The sequence below is a fragment of the Suncus etruscus genome, chromosome X (assembly GCF_024139225.1).
Source record: "Suncus etruscus isolate mSunEtr1 chromosome X, mSunEtr1.pri.cur, whole genome shotgun sequence".
NCBI classification, from domain to species: domain Eukaryota; kingdom Metazoa; phylum Chordata; class Mammalia; order Eulipotyphla; family Soricidae; genus Suncus; species Suncus etruscus.
Window position 1 is genome coordinate 111304999 of NC_064868.1, and position 23007 is coordinate 111328005.

Sequence of the window (23007 nt, forward strand, 5' to 3'; positions counted from 1 at the left end):
AGAATCATGTTACACTTAAATGAATCTTAATCATTATGATAACCTTTTCCCTACATTTTTGCTTGGCTAAATAGCTAAGATCTAAACTTGTCCATGTCTTCATCAGTTTCGTATCAACTGTTCATTTTATTTTAAGACTTATTTATTATTTACTATATCAAACACTGTTGGGGTAAGAATAGAAAGATGAAGATGGTAACTGACTCCAGAAATTTTATAGTGGAGTGGAAGTGTGTGAGGGAAATAATACGCATGTCCAGCACCCAGAACTTGGTTTCCTCTACCTTTCTTCACTATAAAAAGAAATGAATAACTCATTCTAGTACTGGGGCAAAGGTCCATAAGATGGGTCTGGAATATCCAGTAATTCATAAAACTAAAGAAGTTTTCAAAAATAGCCCCATGGTTATTAGAAGTATATCAAAGGAGCACACAAGCAATAACAAAAGAGCTCCCAAGGTCTAAGTAACAATGGATTTTTATAAAATATGAAGTAAATATTATGAGTGCATATTTCTCTAAACAAATGATTAGATTTAAAAATGGCAGAGAAGACATAAAGCTCTCAAGCAGAAGAATTACATATATTCTTTGTAGATATTTTACTCTCCTGAGGTGGAATATTATTCTCTAGTCCTTAATTATTGCCTATGCAGCATGAGTTCTTTTAAAAAATGTTGCACTTGTAGATTTGTAGAGAAAAAATAAATTTATAGTAGGGAAAATTAATGAATGCCACCTCAGCCAGGCAATCAAAGTACATAAGCAACTCTAAGTCAGCTTGATTCTGTGTATCCTTGACTTGATTTGATGAGAAAAGCACTTTATCCTAGAAACCTATAACTCATGTATAACTATGACAGAAAAATATCAAGAACACTCCAGTAGACCAATAACCCTTCAAAGTGTAAGTGTTGTCCAATCTTAAGAAAAGACTTAAAAACTTTTACAGTTCATAGGGTCCTAAGGAATGACAAAGACTAAATATTATATTCTGCCCACGATATAATCCTATAACAGAAAGTGGAAATAGGGTAAAAAGTTAAACTGATTCAGAAAATAATTTTTAAAAATTATAATACTAGGGCATGTGTCTCACTTCTTTATTAAAGTTTCTTCCTCACTCTTCCTTTTGTCATTACACTTCTGATAGTATAGTCATGGTTTGTTTACTAACACTAGAGGAAGCGTATATTTTTTATGTTGTTGCTTATTTGTTTGAAAGGGAGGAAGTTTAGATTTTGCGGTTTGGTGTTTAGATGTTGATAATACTACATGACCATTAGTTTCAAGCAGCATATCTACCCAAAATCAAAGTTTTGCAGCCATCAGAAAACTGAAATTAGAAAGCATCATAATTAATTAATAGTCCAGTCATGTATTCAAATAAAGAACACAAAAATATATCTTGGGGTGTGGAAACATTGAGTTTCAGGAAGAGCAAAATCCAATCCATATAATTGTAGGATCAGCGTTAGAATGTAGAGCTGATTATGATGATTACACAGAAAGGTAATATATAATCTATTCTGTTATGTACTAGTAAAGGGAGTAATTATTGAAGTGTAGTAGTCAGCTTAAAACATAGAAATTTAGGAGAGAATATTTGGCAGGGCAGTTCCAGCAGAGGCCTCTCTAAGCAGTAGTCCTCTGTGTAAATATCTTTTAATTTACAACAGGAACCTGGAAGGATCATAGTGCCTTGAAGTGAGAAAGTAAGTCTAGAGATGAGGAAGTAGTATTATGAGTGAAGGGAAGGCAGGAAAAGACAGTAACTCCTGTTTGAGGGTGAGTTTGTGGTGACTGTGAGACATCCAGGCAGACATCTAGGAGGTAATTGAAGAACTGGATATGAAAGGTATGTATAAGAAAAATATCTTATTATTTTCTCTCATCTGTTTCTTTCTTTCCCCAACTAGATAGCATTGAAATATCAGCATCATTACAGGTTATCAGAACACACTGAATGTCTTTCTATCTAAACTCATTACTAGAAAAACAAAGAAGTTTTCATCTCCTCAGTCCAGAAGAAGATACATTCCTTCTTTCATCTCCTCAGAGACTTTTCCACTTATGACCAAAGGCAGACTCCCTGGGGTGCATTCGGAACAAAGTGCTTTAAGTAATTTTACTTTTCTCTTTCTTAGCACAAGTCCGGCTCACAAATATTATTTGGCTATGGACCCTATGTCTGAATCACTTTATCTATCAGACACCAACACCCGAAAAGTCTACAAGTTGAAATCTCTCGTGGAGACAAAAGAGCTGTCCAAGAATTTTGAAGTGGTAGCAGGAACAGGGGAACAGTGTCTTCCCTTTGATCAGAGTCACTGTGGAGATGGTGGAAGAGCATCGGAAGCTTCACTGAACAGCCCACGAGGTACCCAAAATTTTAGTATTTAAGACTTAATTTGACTTCACAAAATTCTAAGATTGTTGCCACATTGTGCACATTGTGTTCATTCATCTCTATATTTGTCTCTGGCATCCATGAAGTTTCTCTTGGAAAATAGACATCAAAAGCTAATCTCTAACCAATATGCATTAGTTCTAGACATATACATATTTTAATATTTAAATGTTTCTTTCCTGGTGTATAAACAATTTTACCCAGAGCCCTCTCAGTGTCTTATCCTCCTGATACCTCAACCTCTCCCAGGAACTACCTCAAATTCCTTATTCAACAATTAAAGGGGTCTCTGCTGCCTCAACAAAGAGCCTCAAATACTTGTTTTAATACTATGTCTTGCTCTGACTGGAAACCGCTCTGTACCCACCTTATGCCACTGTTAAGCATGTTAATTATCTAAGATTCTAGACATGCCTTTCTTTGGCTTAACAACCATGCTTTAATGAAGTTTTGATCCATTAATCTATATCATTCTTGAATCCATTTGTTTTTCAATCTATATAAACTGCAAAGCAATGCATCAGTTATTTTGCCTTTTGTTCAAGCTTAGCCTTTTATTTGTACTAGTTATTGTTCAATTATCAAGAACAAACCCTTGAGTTCTATCAGTTTGGATGTAGGGCTAAATCGGTATTGACCCAAACAGCTTTATGATATATATTTTAATAATATTCCTATCTTAAGACTCAAAGCTATAGTATAGACAACTTGGTTTCCTTTTGTTGTTGTTGTTGTATATTTGAGAGCCACAACTGGAAGTGCTCACAGCTTACTCCTGACTCTGTGCTCAGGGGTAACTCCTGGTTGTACTTATAGAACTATTATGTAGTGAAGGAAATCAAACCTGCGGTGGTTGCATAAAAGGCAAGTGCCTTAGAAGCTGCTCTCTCTCTCTCTCTCTCTCTCTCTCTCTCTCTCTCTCTCTCTCTCTCTCTCTCTCTCTGATGCAGATAGTCAACTTTTAAGTCTATGTCACCAACCCTCTCTTTTTTATGTTACTTTTTAAAAAAATTTTATTGTGGTCAAAGTGAATTACAAATCTTTCACAGTAATCTTTAAGGCACATAGTGATAATGAATGAGGGGCATTCCTACCACCAGTGTTGTCCTCCACCCCTGTTCCCTGCAAGCATCCCACTTCTCCCTCCTTTACCCCTCCATAATGCTAGTGCCTAACTGTTTCCCACTTATACAGCTTGTTGTAGATTGGGTATGGATTCTGTTGTCGTTGACTTTGGATTTGGTATTCAAGTCTGATCATTTTTTATTTCCATCAAATGAGCATATGACTGTCTGGTCTTGGTACCATCCATTTTTCTCCCTCCAATTATGAGGCTGTCTTATCATTTTTCTCCAAGTCCTGAGTCCTTCTATAAATTGTTATTATGTAATTGTGCTTATGTTATTGTGTTTGCTTTATTTTATTTATAATTGTTTTGTGTTTGTTTTATTGGATTCTATAAACACTTATTGTTTAATATATTTTAAGAAGATATGTATATTAATTATTAATTGAATAGTTTTGCAGAAAACCTAGAAAATAGAGAATGCATGCAAATGCATGTTGAATTAGGGGCCGGAGCAATAGCACAGGAGGTAGGGTGTTTGCTTTGCACTTGGCTCACCCGGTTTCAGTCCCCAGCATCCTATATGGTCCCCTGAGCCTGCCAGAAGCAACTTCTGAGTGTAGAGCCAGGAGTAACTCCTGAGCATTGCAGGGTGTGGCCCAAAAACAACAAAAAAAGAACTTGTTTAATTAAAGTCATCCATAATCCTACCACTTACAGAAATGTCAATTATATTTTTCTAGACACATATGCCATCACTTAATAATGAAATTGTTAGAGACATTCAGTAATATGTTCTTCTCACTGTACTATATTTTGATGCCAAAATCATACTGAGGTCAATGTATTTAATTTGTTAAATGGCTCCTTATTATTTCAGATACTAAGTGGCTCCTCTTTCACCATTCGACATTTGCTAAATGGGGATTAATTTTCAACTATAGTCAGACCTTAAAGCCTTTCCTTTTTGAATGCCATATTCTAGGCATAAATCTTTCACAGAGCCCTCTGACTCATTCCAGTTCATTAAATTTCTTTAACAGTGTCTATACAGCCCTAATAGTTCTTGATTATATTTTGCCTTCTTTTACTTTATTGTATTTCTTTCCTGAACAGAAGGATATTTTATTACTTAAGTAAGCTACTTGGGATAAAAAACTATTCAATATTTCTTTTGAATTTTCTCTATTTTGTGCTAGTAATAGCGAATATAGTGCAGGATCTGCTGCATCTTATTATATAATAGATAAATTAAAAATCTTAATCTATGCCAGCTATTCTAAAACGAATTTTAATGGTACTTAAAGGAATAATCTTTTTTCACATAAGGTAGAATATTCTCACATCAATAATGGTAATTGGAAATGTTTCTTTTTTCTCTAATGCCAGCTTTCATTTCTTATGTATAGACTATTATTTGTACATATATGAATACATAAATATATATTTTATATGAGTGAATATATAACACAGAAACAACATCAAATCAGCTTATCTTTCAAGAGAACACATCAGGGTGGATCCCAACTTTTACACAGGTTTTAAACTCTTGCAGATAGTATAATTATTTCTGCATAAGAAACAGGGAAGAATCAAGCTTATACTGTGCTTAATATTGGCATCCTCCTGAGATGCTGTTAGTATGAAAACCACTCATTTGACCTACCACATTCAACCTGCCATATATACAATGAATATCTTGACTTTTCCAAATAAAGCAAATAATTGGTTCACTACAGCTTTTTTCCCCCTGGGAAAGCAGCAATAATAGAGGCCTGATGAAAAGATTTACATGAACTCTAGAGGCATCAGTAATGAGAGTGCTAAAATTTGTATAGGTATTAAAGTTAATATTAAACCAAGTTTTTTCTTCCAGTTAAAACTAGTGGTGCATTTCCTCTAACTTCCTGAACTTCTTTTTCTAAGAGCGCCCTTTACAATAATTCACTACACTTTATTCACCCCAAAGCTACACGGGGCCCTAAAAACATCTGGCCCAAGACTTTGCTAAATATCTAATCCCTCTAATACAGATTTCACATAAGATACTGAGGCCACATCTGCTGTGAATAAGTGAGTTAAAGAGGATATTTAAAGGGGGGAGAGCATGTAACTCACACTAAGTGCCTACACATCTCCTTCAAAAATATTTTCAGTTTTTGATTATCATCTTGATGATCTCCCAAATAATTCAGCTATCAGCACCTATGCCCAAGCATTAGTGGCTTTGAAAATGCTCCTCAGAACACTTAGGTGCTAAGCCACTGCTCCTATCTCCAAGAGTCTCATTATATAGAATGCTGCAGGCCAATTTCATAACTTCCAAAGAAGGAAAAAAACATGCAAGAAATCATTAAAGCATAGTCTGCAAATTGAGAGGAGAGTATTACTAATTGCTAATTATGTCGGAGGTTCTCCTGCAGGTTCTTTGTCTCAAAATAGCCCAATTTGTTTATTTTGAGGTGTGCTTGTTTTATTGTTTCTTCCCAAATGCCACGTATGTCAGCTTCCACTTCCTTCTTCCTTAGAAGACAGCAAACATTCAGTGGATTTCTTTAAGGAGAATTTTGTTTTGTCTCTCTATCTAGAAGTCAATAAAGAAAATCTGTAGATCAGTAGAAAATGAAAATGTATATCTAGGGAGTACCATTTCTAGGTTAAAGAAGAGAGTTTGCTCTGTCTTTAACAAGCAACATATTGCAATTATAGACAAGTTCTCTAACATGTCCTTAATTATGCAAGGTAAGTCAAATGTTAATCTGCAAGACAGCTCATTTATTTCATGAATCTATTCTAAAAATAGAATAAAATAAAATTTACTTTGGAGATCATTCTTCCTAAAGTCAAAATCAATTGTCAAATGGAATTAAAAACCAGTCAGAAGTAATTGAAAGGTTAAAAAGTCATGGTTTTTGTTGTTGTTGTTGTTGTTGTTGTTGTTGTTGTTGTTGTTTGGGGCCACACTTGGTGATGGTCAGGGGTTACTCCTTCCTATGTGCTCAGAAATCACTCCTGGCATGGGGAAACATATGGGATGCCGGGGAATCAAACCGTGGCCCGACCTAGGTTAGTGTGTATAAGGCAAAGGCCATACAGCCTGCACCACCGCACTGGCCCAGGTTTTTTTTTTTTTGAAGAAATGATAGCAAATAATGATAACTCTCAGAGTAAGGAGCCTAAATTTTCTTTCTCTCTTATTGATGTTTTTTACTTTTGGTTTTAGGCCACACCCAGCAAAGCTCAGGGGTTATTCCTATCTCTGGACTCAGGGATCACTCTTAGAAGTGGTGGGGGAATAATATGGGATATTGAGAATTAAATCCAGGTCAGCAATATGCAAAACAAGTACCCTACCTATTATGCTATCACTCTGTCCCAGGAACCTAGATTTTCTTATTCAGTATGTATGCTGCCTGTGAGTCTTAGAATGTCCCTGCGTCAGTATCTGTGCCTTCCTGTAGTTTATTTCCCTAAATAGACTTCATAATACCAAAGCCTCTTTTTGTTATATTGTGAATTTAAACAATGGATCCTGGGATTCCTCAGTTGTAAGCGGAAGGCCTGGGGATGATATCCCTACAACTGTATGTACTGAAATAGCAACTAAGGCTGTAACGGTGGATGGCTAGTACAGCAGTTGAGGCGCTTGCTTTCCTTGCACACATCTGACCTGGGTTTGAACTCTGAGACATTATATGGTTCCAGGAACCTCGCCCGAAGTGACTGATGCCTAAATGGAGATCCAGGAATAAGCACTGAGCACAGCTGGGTAGCCTTAAATCTAAATACACAAATAAAAGGCATCTTTAAGTTACTGAGTGCATGCTGTGTGCCATAGATTGTGGTAGCTATTTTACATAGAGTATTTCTGATCTTCACGTAATGTCCAAGATAAATATTACTTCCAGAAATGCATAGATGAGGAAACAGAGACCAAGGTTAGGAAATTGCCCCAATTGCAGACATAGTTCAGTGGACTGAGTACATCTCTGCATACAAGAGTAAATGGATCAGATTATCCCTGGGATCTCATGGCCCACTGAGCACCGATTGGAACAACTCCCAAGCACAGAGCTGCAAGTACGTACTAAGCCAAAAATGTGATTGAAGAAGGTTTTAGAATGTAATTCAGCAGTAGAATTCTTGCTTAAATGTGTGAGATTTGATATCTGGAAGTGCAAAATATAAAGAAGGGATTAACTGAGACCAGGTCCCACAGATTATAGATGACACTGAAATGCAAAGCAAATCTTTACTCCAAAACCATGATGAAAAAGAAAAACCTTTAAAAAAAAACCAATATGCCACACTATACTTCAATATTTACATTTTGACTAAAATCGATACTTTTAGTTTTTGTGAATAGGACAGAAATTTTGAAAAATTGACATGTGTTTCATAGGAGCAAAATGTACTCATATGCAAGTAAGTTACTTTTAGTCTAGTTTTAATTTACTATTAAACCTGTTCCTCTTATTCTTCATATCTAGTTGTATACCCATTGTGTGTCGCATAAAGTTTGCATATTCTGTACATATAGGTATTCAAAAAAAATCTCCAGGAGACCAGTAACATCTCTTCAGAAGATTCTAAGGTTAGGAAGTTCAACTTTGTCTTAAGGAATTACAGTGGTAAGGTGTTTGCCTTGCATGCAGTGAAACAAGAAGGACGGTGGTTCAAATCCTGACATCCCATATAATACTCATGTCTGCCAGGAGCGATTTCTGAGTGCAGAGCCAAGAGTTACCCCCGAGTATTGCTGGGTGTGACCCAAAAAGCAAATTAAAAATGGAATTGTATCCAATAGTTACACTTAAGATAGCCCCAAGATAATCTTCCTGGGATGAAGTCTCTATTTGATCAAATTGTTCGTTTTGGATCCAATCCCAATAAAAAGAATCTTTTGTCATTTTTCTCATCAATACTTGAATGTAAGGAGGCAAGGGAAAAGTTTACCAAAGAGTTTGAAAGGAGGGTAATCCCTAGAACTGTATACAAATTTGAAATAACTTTGAAGCTTGCTTTTAAAACATGCATGGATGATGTAGTTGAAACTTAAGTTCCATTTATTATTTTTACTACAACTTTCTTTAATTCTACAGAGAACTCAAACTAATGAGTCATGTAATAGATGACCAAGTACTTAAGCAGAATGTGAAATGATTCTAGGTGGGGATATAAAATAAAATTTGTGACAAGCTGAATACATTTATTTTTTTAAGTAGATACAGAGGGTGAGGGAGTGACTGGACAAGATGAAATTAATCAGTGACTTAATTTGGTCTTTAGACATTACCATGGAGTATATCTCTATTTTCATATGTGTCTTTAAGCAAACTGACCCCAGAACTCAGCAGGACTTAGGCAATATTCAGATAAATGCAGAAAACTGTGAAGCCATTCCCTAGGAGGGAAATGATCCTTAAATCTTGGCAATTTACTGAAGTGTTTTTAGGGTTTTCATGACACTAATAATACAGGAGTCACTTTAGCTTTATTGGCAATTTAAAAAGCTGGGAATAATAAAGCCTGGATACATCATCCTTTTTGTTTGTTTGTTTATTTGCCCCTCTCCAAATCTTTCTGAGATGCGTCATAGAGCTCTGCTGATTCCCTTGCCACCTATAAATACTAAGTTTGGGCTGAAAGAGAAATAATAAATCTCAGATCAGTGGTATCTTGCTGATGTAACCGATATCTGTAATGAATTATATGCAAAAGCATGCACAAGAATGTTCCTTTGGGGGTCAGAGCGGTGGTGCAAGCGGTAAGGTGTTTGTCTTGCACACGCTAACCTAGGATGTACTTCGGTTCACTCCCCTGGCATCCTATATGGTCCCCAAGCCAGGACCGATTTCTAAGCGCATAGCCAGGAGTAACCCCTGAGCGTCACTGATTGTGGCCCCAAAACACAAACAAACAAAAAAGAATGTTCTTTTGGTTCACTTATGCAGATGGAAGTTTAGATTTAATCTACAGACAAAGGACTTTGGCATAATGAGTGACTTAATCATCTAATTCATACAATTTTGACATATTATTTGGTGATGGGATAATAGAATGACTGGACTAATAATGTAGCCAGTAAATTATAGGAAATAATAATCTAATATTTACAAAGAGGGCATTGAAAATAATTTAGTAAAAAGGGACAAATGAATGCACAAAAAGAAAGCAGTTAGGAGCACTAGGTTCTAGGAAGCTAGGGCAATAGTTTGTTTCAAGGAAGTGTGAAAACAGTATCAAATATCACTGACTTATAGGCACTGATTTTTTAAATGAAAAGTACATTGATGACCTTACTATTGGTAGTTTGGATGGTGGAAGATGCAGGAACTAAATGTATTATTTTAATGAGCCAATGATAGTATAAATTAATAAATATCACTAGTGAAATTTCACTCTTCTAAGAAGTTTAGATGGGAGAGAAAATGACAAGTGGTGCTGAGGAAGACATGTCATGATGTAAATGGAATGATACCAAAGACAGAATAAAGTATGAAACCAGTCTTGACAAAACTGAGAGTATCCCTTGACTTGGAAAAAAGTTTGAAGAAACCATCCTAAGATAATATGGAATTGTAAGATGAGAATACATTTTTAGCTAGAAATGGCTAGAAAGGTGAGGGTACTTCATTCTGATATCTCCATATTCTTAGATAAAGCCAGTCTATTTTACTATATATAGGGAGGTAAGGTTAAACCTAGAGTTATATTAGAAAAATTTATAAATAGATTTAAAATTTTACTTATATTAGAAAAAGTAGGGGCCAGAGTGGTGGCGCTAGAGGTATGGCGTCTGCCTTGCTAGTGCTAGCCTAGGACAGACCACAGTTCGATTTCTTGGTGTTCCATATGGTCCTCCCAAGCCAGGAGTGATTTCTGAGTGCATAGCCAGAAATAACCCCTGAGCGTCAAACGGATGTGACAAAAAAAAATAAAATAAAATAAATTAAAAAAAAGTAGATTTTTATGGTTAAGATCAGCATTCTACTACTACCTAAGGAAATATTTCCCGTCAGCTTAAGGTGTTTCTCATGATTGCAACTCTGCTTTTATCTCTAATGTCAAAAGCATCTTAAAAAACAAACATTTGATTGAGTAAAAATTTCAAGAAAAAATTGTGTTCTTTAGTACTAAATGGTTCTGTGCTGTTTCTGTTTCAGGACTTTCCTACATTATGTTATTGGTCTCTTAGTTTACGGTTTCTACATCAAAGTATTTAGTGCCTTGTATGCAACCAGAATGAGTTTGGTATTTGATGTTGGTCTAATCATTAGACTCTAATGCATCTGCTTGTTAGTCAGAAGATTCTGACATTATATCATGTCACCACTTGGAACTTGAGAATATTTTGCCCTTACTATCACCATCCTGCATCCTAACCTGGGAGAAACCAGACAAAAAGTTCAATTATTTTTACTCTTTGGAATTGTTGCAAGCAAAAACCATGGTTAAGATTTTTAAAACCTGTACTAAATTCATTAATTTTGTAAGAAATCAAAAGTGCATGTTAATTTTTTCCTCTTGATTTGTTTTAATTTTCATTTATGTATCAGAGTCTTATGAACAGAGAGCAGGGAATGTGACTAAATGATAGAGAACTTGTAGCACCTTTGTGATGCCCTGATCTAAATTTTTGGCTCTAAAGATGAACAAGATTCTTACGACCACAAAGGTAATATTTTAGAGATCAAATATGATGATATATCATATGGTAGATCATAGATCAAACTATAATAGATAATATCTATTCCTTATTTTTTGAGAGATCTCCATATCACTTCCCGTAGAGGTTGAACCAGCCAACATTCCCATCAACAATGGATGAGGATTCTCACCACAACCCTGATAACACTACCTGTGTCCACACTTGTTGATATGTGTCATTCTCTGACATGAGATGATTTATCAGTGTTATTTTGATTTGCATTTCCCCAACCATAATACTATGCAGCTCTAGGAAAGAACAAAATTGTGTAATTTGCAGCAACATGGACAGGGCAAGAGAATTTTATGTTGAGTGAAGTCATTCGGAAGGAAATAGATACAAAGTGATCTCTTTTATACAGATGATTTAAATATTCACAGCAGTGTAGTGAAAATGGGACGGCAAAGGCAACACAATAGAAGAACTAGTCCACACAGCTGACTTTGGGGCATAGTAGAACATAAGGGTGTCCCTTGAAGGCCTAGGGGTGGAAAATGGGTATACTGGTGGTGGGTGTTAGAATTATGTGTCTAGGAAACTATTAACATTATTACAAGACACAATGCTTCGATGAATTTAAAAAGTTTCCCTAAAATTACATTATCTTAGATATTAACCACTTATCAGATAGATATTGAGTGAATAATCTCTCCCAATTTATGGGCAGTCTTTGTATCCTGGCCACTGTTTCCTTTGAAGTGCTGAAGCTTCTTATATTAACTCAACCTCATTTGTTTATCTTTGCTTCCACTTGCTTGGTTCATGATGATTTTGAAGATGCCTTTTGCTTCAGTTGGTGGCGGGAAATCTGCTCTGGCGAAGGGATGGGTGTTGGAACATTGTATGATAAAATTTGATCATGAACATCGTTGTAACTGTGTGTTTCATGGTGATTAATTAAAGGATTTATAAATTAAAAATAACAATGATAGGCATATTCTGAAGTTTTGGACTATAACAGAATTGAATGAAAATTTCAGATTTGCTTCTTATTAAATATGTGATCTTTGTTACATAACTTTCCTAAACTTTATCTTCTTAGCCATGAAGTTAGAATGCCAGTAATAAGGCCTATACAACAGAAGATAGTGCCCATTATGTTCTTCTACACTTGTTACCCACCAATATGATCAAGTTTTCTGTTTTGTTGCCAATAATATTGCCTACAATAGTAACCCAAATAAGGAAAAAATTATTTTCGCAGAGAAGCAAGTTCCTTGTCCTTATAAATCGTTTTAGATCTTGATAATTTCTGTGTAGCAATGGTGTCACAAAAGAAGAAAAAATGTTTCCATTGAGTAAGTAACTATCATGTTTTCCTCACATAAGAAAAATTCTAGCACCAGAAATGATGGAGTGATGGTACAGATGTAGGGTACTTGCTTTACACACAGCCAACCCAATTCTCCAGCATACCATATGGTCCCCTGAGTTCACCAGAAGTAATCCTTGAACATAGAGCCAGAAGTCTTGAGCATGGTCAGTTTTAATCTAAACAGAGAGTGAAGTGGAGTGGAGTGGAGTGGAGTGGAGTGGAGTGGAGTGGAGTGGAGTGGAGTGGAGTGGAGTGGAGTGGAGTAGAGTGGAGTGGAGTGGAGGGGAGGGGAGGAGAGTAGAGGAGAGGAGAGGGGAGGGGAGGGGAGGGGAGGGGAGGAGAGGAGAGGGGAGGGGAGGGGAAGAGAGGAGAGGGGAGGAGAGGGGAAGAGAGGAGAGGGGAGGAGAGGGGAGGGGAGGGGAGGGGAGGAGAGGGGAGGGGAGGGGAGGGGAGAGGAGGAGAGGGGAGGGGAGGGGAGGGGAGGGGAGGAGAGCCTTAGAAATTGTGATTTTTATCTCATACAACCAGGAAATTTGCTAATTCTGTCGCTGGATTTGTGTACATGTTGTATTTTGAGGACCCTCCCTAGGTTCATCTAACAAAAATAATTCTTTTCCAGACTAACATTTCACCATTAAACCCATTCCATAAGAGTTTTCTTTGGGTGTAAATTTCAGTGGGAAAAGTGTTGGCCTGGGAAAGCAGCAACTTAATTCTTCATTAAAAAAATTTGCAGAGTTCTTGAGGACATAGAGCACAGGATAAGTGTGGAGAAAATGTATACAAAAACAAGATCACCTAAGGAGAAGAAGTCAAGGATGGAGATATTCAGTGTAGCTTGTGGAAGTGCAGTGCTCATGTAACCTGGGAAATGGCAGCAAAGGAAGGATGGGGAAGAAAGCTGTGATCTAATTCACCTGTGTAATATTGTCTAAAATGAAACTTAGATTCCTGTATATGAAGATAGACAGTATAGAATTATGTCTCTTCTTTTTAAGTGAACTAGCCAAAATAAATTTTATTCCTTATTACGATTTCTCACTGTCATGTCTCTCACCCATTCACTTAGAAATAACATCAGATGATAAAAAGCCCCCTCCCCACTAAAAATATGACAGAGATAACACTCTAACAGTCTGCAAATCACTTAAATCATACATTGAGTGGTGTATTATGGTAATCTATAAATAACTAATTGCGTAAAATTACTTTAGTAGTTTCTAGATGGCAGCTTTAATTAAAAGCACCAGAGACATTTAAAAGTTTAGAAATGGATGGCATGTAATTTGCCCTTTTACCAACCATAAAACGGTAATTAAGGAATTTGATTCACTTCTTCCTATTAAAAGTTTTATGAGAATAGCAAGTTCCCTCTAAATACAGTTTCTCTTTAGCAGAAGGTAGTACATTTACTTTATCAGTCTTTTCCAGCAGGGTAAGATGTTTTATTGTACAAATTTTTTGGAAGTTAATTAGGAAATTTCTTTCAGTGCAAAATGTTTGTTTTTAAGTTTCTAAAAGATGAAACTGTTAAAGTTACAGCTTTGATTCTGGCACCATATTGGTCCACCATAAATACAAGATGGGCCATTAATTTCAAATTCAGCAAATCACTATAAAATCAAAGTATGGTGTACACTATATGACTGAAACCCAACAATGAACAATTTCGTGACCATGGTGCTTAAATTAACATTTTTAAAAAGCAAGTTGAAAACAAAACAAAACACAGAACAAATAAAATAAATGAGGAAATCATTTTCTAATGAGTTTACACAATTGGGCTTTGACAATTTTTTAAGAAATCTGAACACTACAGTGTTCCTGACTTCCCAGGAAATCTAGAATACTCACTTTACAGCAGAAGTATCATCAGATGATGCTTTAGCTGCACTGATCCTCCAGCAATACATGATGAATTGGCAGGTGTAGAGTATAAAACTTAAACAACATGCAGTAAAATCAGATAAATTTGGAAATTCGTGATTTTACCATCACCAGGGGCTTAAAACAGCTGGAAGTGGAAGCCAGGATGCCCATTTTTATTTTATAATTGATCAACAATTGCATTTTTGTCCTCTTCAGCCCAAGAATTATAGATGGATTCATCCAGAGCATCTAAAGCAGTTTCTGAAGGCACTAATAACTTAAGTTATATGCACATACAAAGACAGCTGCTGGAGTTTGTAGCTATTTATAAGTCAAGCAGATTTTCTAAAGTTATCGCTAATGGATGGATCTAAGCAGCAAACCAGTAAAACAGGGGATGTTTGAAATGTTTCCCCTTCATTTTATTTTTTAGTGACTTCCCTGGGTAACTTTTGATCTCTGCTCCAGCACTCAGCACTCTTATATATAGAAATAGGTAGAAGTCCACCCATCTCTCTGAACTCCCTTCTGATCAGACTTGGGTGGGTCTATAGAGTTATGATCAAGGAGGATTTTTATCACTCACATTGTTTAGAATGTCATTAAGGGTTGAAGTAAGAACAGATCCACTAATTTTAAACCGTTTCTACCAAAAATATACACCCTTAGTATTTGCATAAGATAAACCTCTCCTAGCATTCCTAAATTATGGTATAGTCCTGCAGTTTTAAAGGAAATACAGAAAATATTCAATAAAAATTCTAGATTAGAAAAATATAAGTACTGAAAGCTGTGATATCTATAAGCTTCCAGGGATAGTATGTGCACCCAAAAACATTGAGATGTTCAAATATTAATAATTATATGACTGCATAAGGAATTTTGAGCAATTTTTCTTTCACTTTTAATATTCTGAAGCAGTTATAATTTTCATAAATTAACAAAATCAAAACCTGCTATTTTAAAACTCTTCTGAGTTTCCCATTTCTGTTTTATATTCTTATAGAAACTTTCTAACTTTATAAGGTAAGATTCAGTGATGTATGGTTCCCAAGGTTTATATCCACCTGGAAAAAACTTCCTGTAATAAAGGCATTTAAGACAGATAGGCAAGCCTTTCAATGATCCTTAAATCATACTGTTAACATTTCCATTTGGGTTCTGCACAATTTAAAGAACTTATGCTGTCTTTAGAGTAGTTGTGCAAGATCTGCATAGTATTGATGGTTGCACAAACTCTAAGTTTAAAGTGATTCCAGAAATTTTAAACCAACCAAGCAAAACTGAAATATATACATTAGTATTATGTTCAATAAAATGAATATACTACTTAATTATACAATTAAATTGTCAATTTTATGGTAAGTATATTTTGCCACAATAAAAAATACTGAGTTCAGAGGTTCAATTGTTTTGATAGCATCTCTGAGTCTCTTCTTTTTTTTACTTGTAAAATGAATCCACTTACCTTCTTTAAAAAACTATAAAGGATGAAAATATTGAACGTTTCAAACATGTTTGTACTAATCGTGTTTAAATAAAGATATTATTTAAATATATGTATTTATATGTCTCTGGTCCAAGATACCCAACTATAAACATGTTTGTAATCATGATGCTTAAGTGAAGATGTTAGTATAATTTAAGGAATAAATAAAATAAAATTGGAAACATAAAAAAATGAATATGGGTTTATCCAATAACTAACAGAATTCATATTTGTTGTTTTCTATAATATCTTTATTTAAGCATCATGATTAGAAACATGTTGTAAGTACAAACTAAACTACAATGATAAATGAAAGATCTTTTTGTTCGTTTGCTTGTTAGTTTTAGGGACACACCCAGTAGCTCCTGGCTCTGGGCTAAGAAATCATTCTTGGATGGCTCTGGCTCTGAAAGAGTTTAACTCATGAATGTTATTAAGAATATAAAAATATTTTCAAATTTGTTTGACTATATTTACATTGTCTTGTCAAATTTCACTGATAGTCTATACACAACCTAAATTTAATTTAGTGATTTCAAAATACATTTTCTAACTAATGGAAAGAAATCAAAATCACATTTTTACTTGGAGAATGGCATTGATGGAAGTTTGGCTCAGGAAAATTGTACAGAGAATCACAAATGCATATGTTCACAAAATTATGTAACCAAAGTATATCATCACAGTATACAAATTGAAATAGTATAATAACCCAACAGTAAGTGGGAAGTCAAATGATTACATATATGATAGTAGTAATAAATTATATCTACATCTATATACATAGGAACAGTGGTGGAGAACCTTGGGCACATTGGTAGTGGTATTAGTGAATTACAGTTATTCTACATCTGTAGTATCAAATAATTAAAGACGGTGGTGGATGGTGTAGGATGCCTTGGTCTTTGTGTTAAATAATTAACGAAGGAGCAGGATGGCGATGGATAGATGGATCTTTCTCTGCCATCCCAGGCCACGTGGCTCCGTAACCCCCATTCAGCCGGCGGGTCCCAGGTTAGGTGAACGGCGGAATCAAACTCATCCAGAGACAGGCATCAGGAAGCATCAGTTTTATTCATACCCTAGTCACCACATGTGTGTGGCCTACATCATAACCTATCAAGCACTAGTTATTCTTGGCCCTGCATCTTAACTCCTTCCAGCCATCTTTCTTTGACCTCCATGCTGGTCAAAGACCAAAAGAGGCAAAGACCCAAAAGCCAGAGAGCCTATCAGGGCAGACCTAATCCCCTGGCTCAAAGGCTTATCTACCTTTGCCAAGACCCCTCCCAGGAATGGGCGGTGTCTTGCAGGTAAGGTCACATAATATCTGGTTCCCAAGACCCCTCCCAGAAATGGGTGGGTCTCAGGTACCTACACCTAAATCCAGGGTGGAGTTACATACATCAATATTAAAAAGGTTCACACTATTATATCCATATTATCTAAACTTTAATAAAAATATATAAAATTAAAAATATAGAAGCCATCATCACAAAACTAAGTTATAGGAGCAAAAGGAAAGGTTGCCAATTAATGTATATACTGTGACACCAATAGCATATTAATTGTGGGGAAACATTAAAATATGAAATCTGCTATTGTAAGTGCACAATTGGAGGCATTAAGTACAGTATAGCCCCATTTTTGTACAACCATCTTAGATCATTTAAAATTTTTTATTTAGTCATCATAAAATACAATATTTATAATGAAAGGTTTCTTGCATTCTTTTCAGTTTTATACTCTCCACCAAGGTCCATTTGCTTTCACCATTGTCTTAGACTCACAGTGTTTCTCAACCTTTTGTGCAAAGGCACACTTTTTCATGAAAAAAAAATCATGAGGCACACCACCATTAGAAAATGTTAAAAATAATTAACTCTGTGCTTATATGGACTACATATAAAGTAATTCTCTTGAATAGGAATCAAATAAACACAAAGAAATTATTTTATAATTACTTGATTATAAAATAATCTAATGATTGGTCTATTTGTGAGCCGAAGCCACGTGTTACAGATGAAATTGGAATTTTTCAGACGGCACACCAGACAATATCTTCTGGCACACTGATGTGCGGTGTCACAGTGGTTGAAAAACACTGTCTTCGAATTCCACTCTGAACCTCAGCCCACATCCCATACACCAGTAAGTCCCTACATGGTAATCACTTCTGTAGGTCAGTTCTCTGATTCCATTACCTTGGTCATTTGTTATTCCTTACTGTCTTCTTTCTATCCTACATTCGAGAGAGATCATTCTGAATCTGGATCCTTCTTCTGGTTCATTTCACTCAGCACAGTTTCTTTCAGTTCCAACTGTGTAATGGCAAATTGCAGTTTTTAATCTTTTCTTACAGTCAAGTAGTATTTCATTATGTGTGAATTAGGATTCGGGAAGCAAATTGCATATACTTACCTGCAAATTTCATTTGAAAAAGTGATTAGTGGCCCACAGTAATAGCACAGTGGGTAGGGAGTTTGCTTTGCATGCTGCCAACCCAGGTTCGATCCCAGGCATCTCATATGGTCCCCTGAATCTGCTGGGAGCAATTTCTGAACATAGAGCCAGGAGTAACCCCAGAGTGTCACCAGGTGTGCCCCAAAAACCAAAACACTAAACTAAAACAAAATAAAAGTTGATTTATTTTATTCTGTTTTAATAAAGCTTTCGGGCTATACAAAGATTCTACAAATATTCTACAACCTTCAAGGTACGTATATCAATATATCAGAACATACACCAGATTCTGTCATAGAGTAGGGTCTTTGAGGACCCCTAGAATTACCAGTAATTAGCCATTCTCAATCAGTTATATTTGAGACTTTCCCATTAGCTACAGATTTTACCAATCCCTCTTGTGGAGCTCCCTAAATGGCTGACAATGAACTTCCTCAAGATTAAAGAGCCTTGATATAGCAAGTCAGCATTACTATTGACCAAAGAACATCACTATTTCCTTGGGAGTGAGTCCTTTGCCAATTTAAAGCTACTCCCTGAGGAATCAAAGGCTTAATAATTCAAATGTTAGGTTATCTTTAATCCCCAAATATCAAAGCCTAGCCAGGAAGCCCTAGTGTTATTTGCTCTATTTTCCTTCCAGTTTTATTTACTAGCTATTCCATTTGGTTTTTCAAAAAGCTTGTTAGACTGTGTAATAGGTTTTTGGGAAAAGGCAGGTGGGTTGCTGCCCCATTTTACTGGTTTTTACTCAAGAAGGAAAACTGATTACAGCAGTAATTTCCCTCAGAGAGCAGGAATCATTTCTCATTTTGGAAGGCATCTTGAACCCAATGAAACTGAAGCCATACTAACAGATTGATAGGTCTGCTTTGTTCCGTCCCAAGCCAGACCCATCAGAATGGCTTCTGTCAAAAATACTATTTTGATTTCTAGAATATTTTTCCTCCTTTCTCTGGAACAGTGTTAAAAACTGAACTATAGGCATGCTACTGCCTTAGCTCTGCTTTAGGAATCTGGTCTCTCAAATGTTACCTGCAATATTCCCAGAGTAATATAGCCTGGTGCGTCTTTTAGGAGAGTTGTCTCAAGAGCAGCTATTTTAAAAATTTGGGTTTTTTTTTTCCTGAGAAATAACAGATCAACACAGTGTCTTGAAAACACCTTTTAATTGCTTTTTTAAAACAAATATAATATTGGCAACTACATTGTTTCTATAATCTAGTTTTAACATCTTTTGAATAATTCATTCAGATGTTTAAAAAGTTAGTCAATTAAAAATTTGACTAAAATACTGACCTCTGATTTGGCCCTAAATTATCTTTCTGCTGCCTGGAACTGATAGAGATGAACAGTTGAATTTGAGCAGTTAAATTAATAAACAATTACAGCTGCGAAAAAAATGACATCTGGCAGTGTTTTTAATATGCCTATTAGTTATGTTTTACATCTTTTACCAGTTATCAGCTGTTATTAATTGTGTTTTTATAAATGCATATTTATTCTATTAACACATAAAGTACTCTTGTGTAAGTGGAACTGTGCTAAATGTATGGTCAAATACTGCAATTAAGTTTCCTTTTGCAAAATCTTCCTGGTTATCAAATAGGTATCCAGCAATGCCATCATCTTAATTAATACTTCCAACATACTTAATTGGTGTCAATAAGACACTAGTGTTAATGATCCACTATACTACATATAAGACTCCCACTGGTTTTAACTACAGTGTCAGACCCATATCATGATCCTACAATTTCTCATTAGAAAAAGAACCGTGCTCAATGAACTCCACTTCATATATCAAACAATCTGGTATATTATGGGAAGTTTAGAATTATAATTATTAAACTTAAATTTACTTATAAATTCTTTTTAAGAATTCTCTACTGTACGGCCAGAGATATTGCACAAATGATAGGAAGTTTGTCTTGCATACAAATGACCTCAGTTCCATCCCCAGAATTCCATATGGTCCTCTGAGCCTTCCAGGAGTAATTTCTGAGCACAGAGCCAGAGGTAACTTGAGTGTGGCCCAAAAAGCAAAAACAAATTTCCCTATATACCTATTGTAAAAAAAAAGAGAAAAATCAATATTTTTCTATCATTATGCTGGGATATATAGATAACAAACAGTATAGGAAGTCAGAGAATGGAGATGTGATTAGGATTTGGGGGGGGGGGATGAGCAAAAAAAGGAATATGAGAAGGAAAATAAATTTGATTATAACCTCTACAGACATCATTAATGGTGTCACAATAAAAAATGTTTTCAGACAGTATTTCTTTTATTGGGATGGGGGATGAGGTTGGCTGCATCCAGATATGCTTAAGGCTCTTGACTTATAAGCTCTTGACTCTGCACTCAGAGATCACTCTTGATGGATTCAGGTGACCACATGGATTACAGGGAAATCAAACCGAAATTATACATATTCAAGACAGATAGCTTATCCACTATACTATCTCTCCAGCCCCTAGATGTCTATTCTGAATTTGCATTGTGAGTCCTTGGAATAGATACCAAGAAATGAGATTGCTGGGGCATATGGAATCTGAAGACCTAGATTTTATCTTTTTCATTATTTTATTTATTTATTCATTTCTTTATTTACTTATTTATTTTTGGTTTTGGGGCCACACCCATTTGACACTCAGGGGTTACTCCTGGCTTTGCGCTCAGAAATCGCTCCTGGCTTGGGGGGACCATATGGGACACCAGCGGATCTAACCGCGGTTCGTCCTACGGACCTTGCACTTGCAAGGCAGACACCTCTCCAGCCCCAGACCTAGATTTTAACTCAATATTTTTATTAATTTACTGTGAGTTAAAAAGTTGTTGGTAGTTGAGTTTCAGAATACAATGTTACCATTTATTCACCAATGTTCCTTTCCCATAATCAGATTCTTCTTGAAAAATGTCCAAATTATTTTTCTAAAAATACTGGGTCAGTTGTCATTTCTAAAAGCATTGAATGAGTGTCACTTTTTCCCACATTCATATCAACAATTTTTGTTTTTGCTCTCTCTTTGATATATATGATAAATATATAGATACTGGTGTGAGGTATCTAATTATTTATCGTTGCATTTTTCCTGAGGAAAAGTGCCAGTCTCTGTGGCATATATCATATATCATTGTTTTTTATTTTGCTTATCTAGAATGAACCGTGATATTTTTTATATATATTTTGTCTATCAGTAGTATATCTTAAAGGAAGTTTCTGTAATAGATTATCCACATTTTTATGATACTGGTTATATATTTTCTAGTAAATTTCTACCAATGCTTACATATCTTGGACAAGAACAATTTATTAGATGAATATGAGATAATAGGCTTTCCCAGTCTGTATGGCCTTTTATTCAAATTATAATTTCTCTTGTGGTACAGAAGCTTCTTACTTTGATAAATTTCCATTTGTTTATCTTTGTTTTCATCTATTTGATTGTTGTCATTGGATAATTGATGATAGATCTAGATTCAATGTTATGACATGTTCTGCCTACATTTTCATCAATATATTTTAGACCTTGGCCTAATAACAAGGTCTCTAATACATTTTGATTAGACTCTTGTGAATGATGTAAGAAAGTGGTGTGAATTTATTTTTTACATGTGCCCAAACAGTTTTCCCAACACATTTGCTGAAGCAACTTTACTGTTCCACTTTATAGTTCTTCCATATCTATTGAAGATTACCTGTCCTCAAAACCCAGGGTTCTGTATCTGGACTCTTGACTCTATGCCATTGGTCTGAGAGTATGTCCTTATTTTATGACCACACTGTTTTCATTACTACAGCTTAAAAATATAGTTTGAGGTCTTGCAAACAGAAGCCTCACATCTTCCATTTTCCTGGGACTGCTTTGGCCATTTGGAGTACTTTATTACTCCACATAAATTTCAACTGTGTTTAACTTATTTACTTAAAAATGTTATGTTTTTACATGGACTGTATTGAATCTATATAATGCTTTAGATATGATTGCCATCTTGGCAATATTAATCTTTCTGAACTATGAACATTGGATATTTTCATTTACTTACGTTTTCTTTTGTTTCTTTTAGTAGGTTTTAGTTTATAAGTATTTTATCTCTCATGCTGTTTCCAAATTACTTGATTATTCTGAGGTACAGTTTTATATGGGTTATCTTCATTGTTGTTGGAGCAAGTAATTTTTTAATTAATTACTAATTTTGAGGAAGTATCTATACTTGATTTTTAATGTTTTTTATTTTGTTATAGAACTGTGATTTAACAAATTATTGGAAGTTGGGCCAGAGAGATAACACAAAGGTAGGGCATTTGCCTTGCATGCAGCCAAACTGGACAGATCCCGGTTTGATTCCCGGCATCCCATATGGTTCCCCAGCCTGCCAGGAGTGATTCCTGAGTACATGGCCAGGAGTAACCCCTGAGTACCCTCTAGTGTGATCCCAAAACAAGCAAAAAATTATTGGAAGTTGAGTTTTAGGCATGTGTTACCACCAGTCTATTCCCATCTCCAGTGTTCTGATTCTCTATCATCCCCCACCCCCCCCACCCCACACATACACACCACCACCACTTATCCCTGTCACATTGACAGGCACATTACAAAGTTTGGTGGTTGCAGCTTATGTCTCATGTTTACAGGGTTGTGTCTGTGCTTTGGATTTATACCTATACTACTCTCAGAC

The 23007-nt window shown here is 35.5% G+C and overlaps 1 protein-coding gene across 1 annotated transcript in view; it reads left to right on the forward strand.

The window, feature by feature from the left end:
• Positions 1–23007, forward strand: part of TENM1 (teneurin transmembrane protein 1) — an 817501-nt gene that overhangs the window by 671425 nt on the left and 123069 nt on the right. The window contains exon 23 of the mRNA XM_049767088.1: positions 2148–2380. Coding sequence (XP_049623045.1) covers positions 2148–2380 — 233 coding nt within the window. The remainder of the gene's footprint in view (positions 1–2147; positions 2381–23007) is intronic.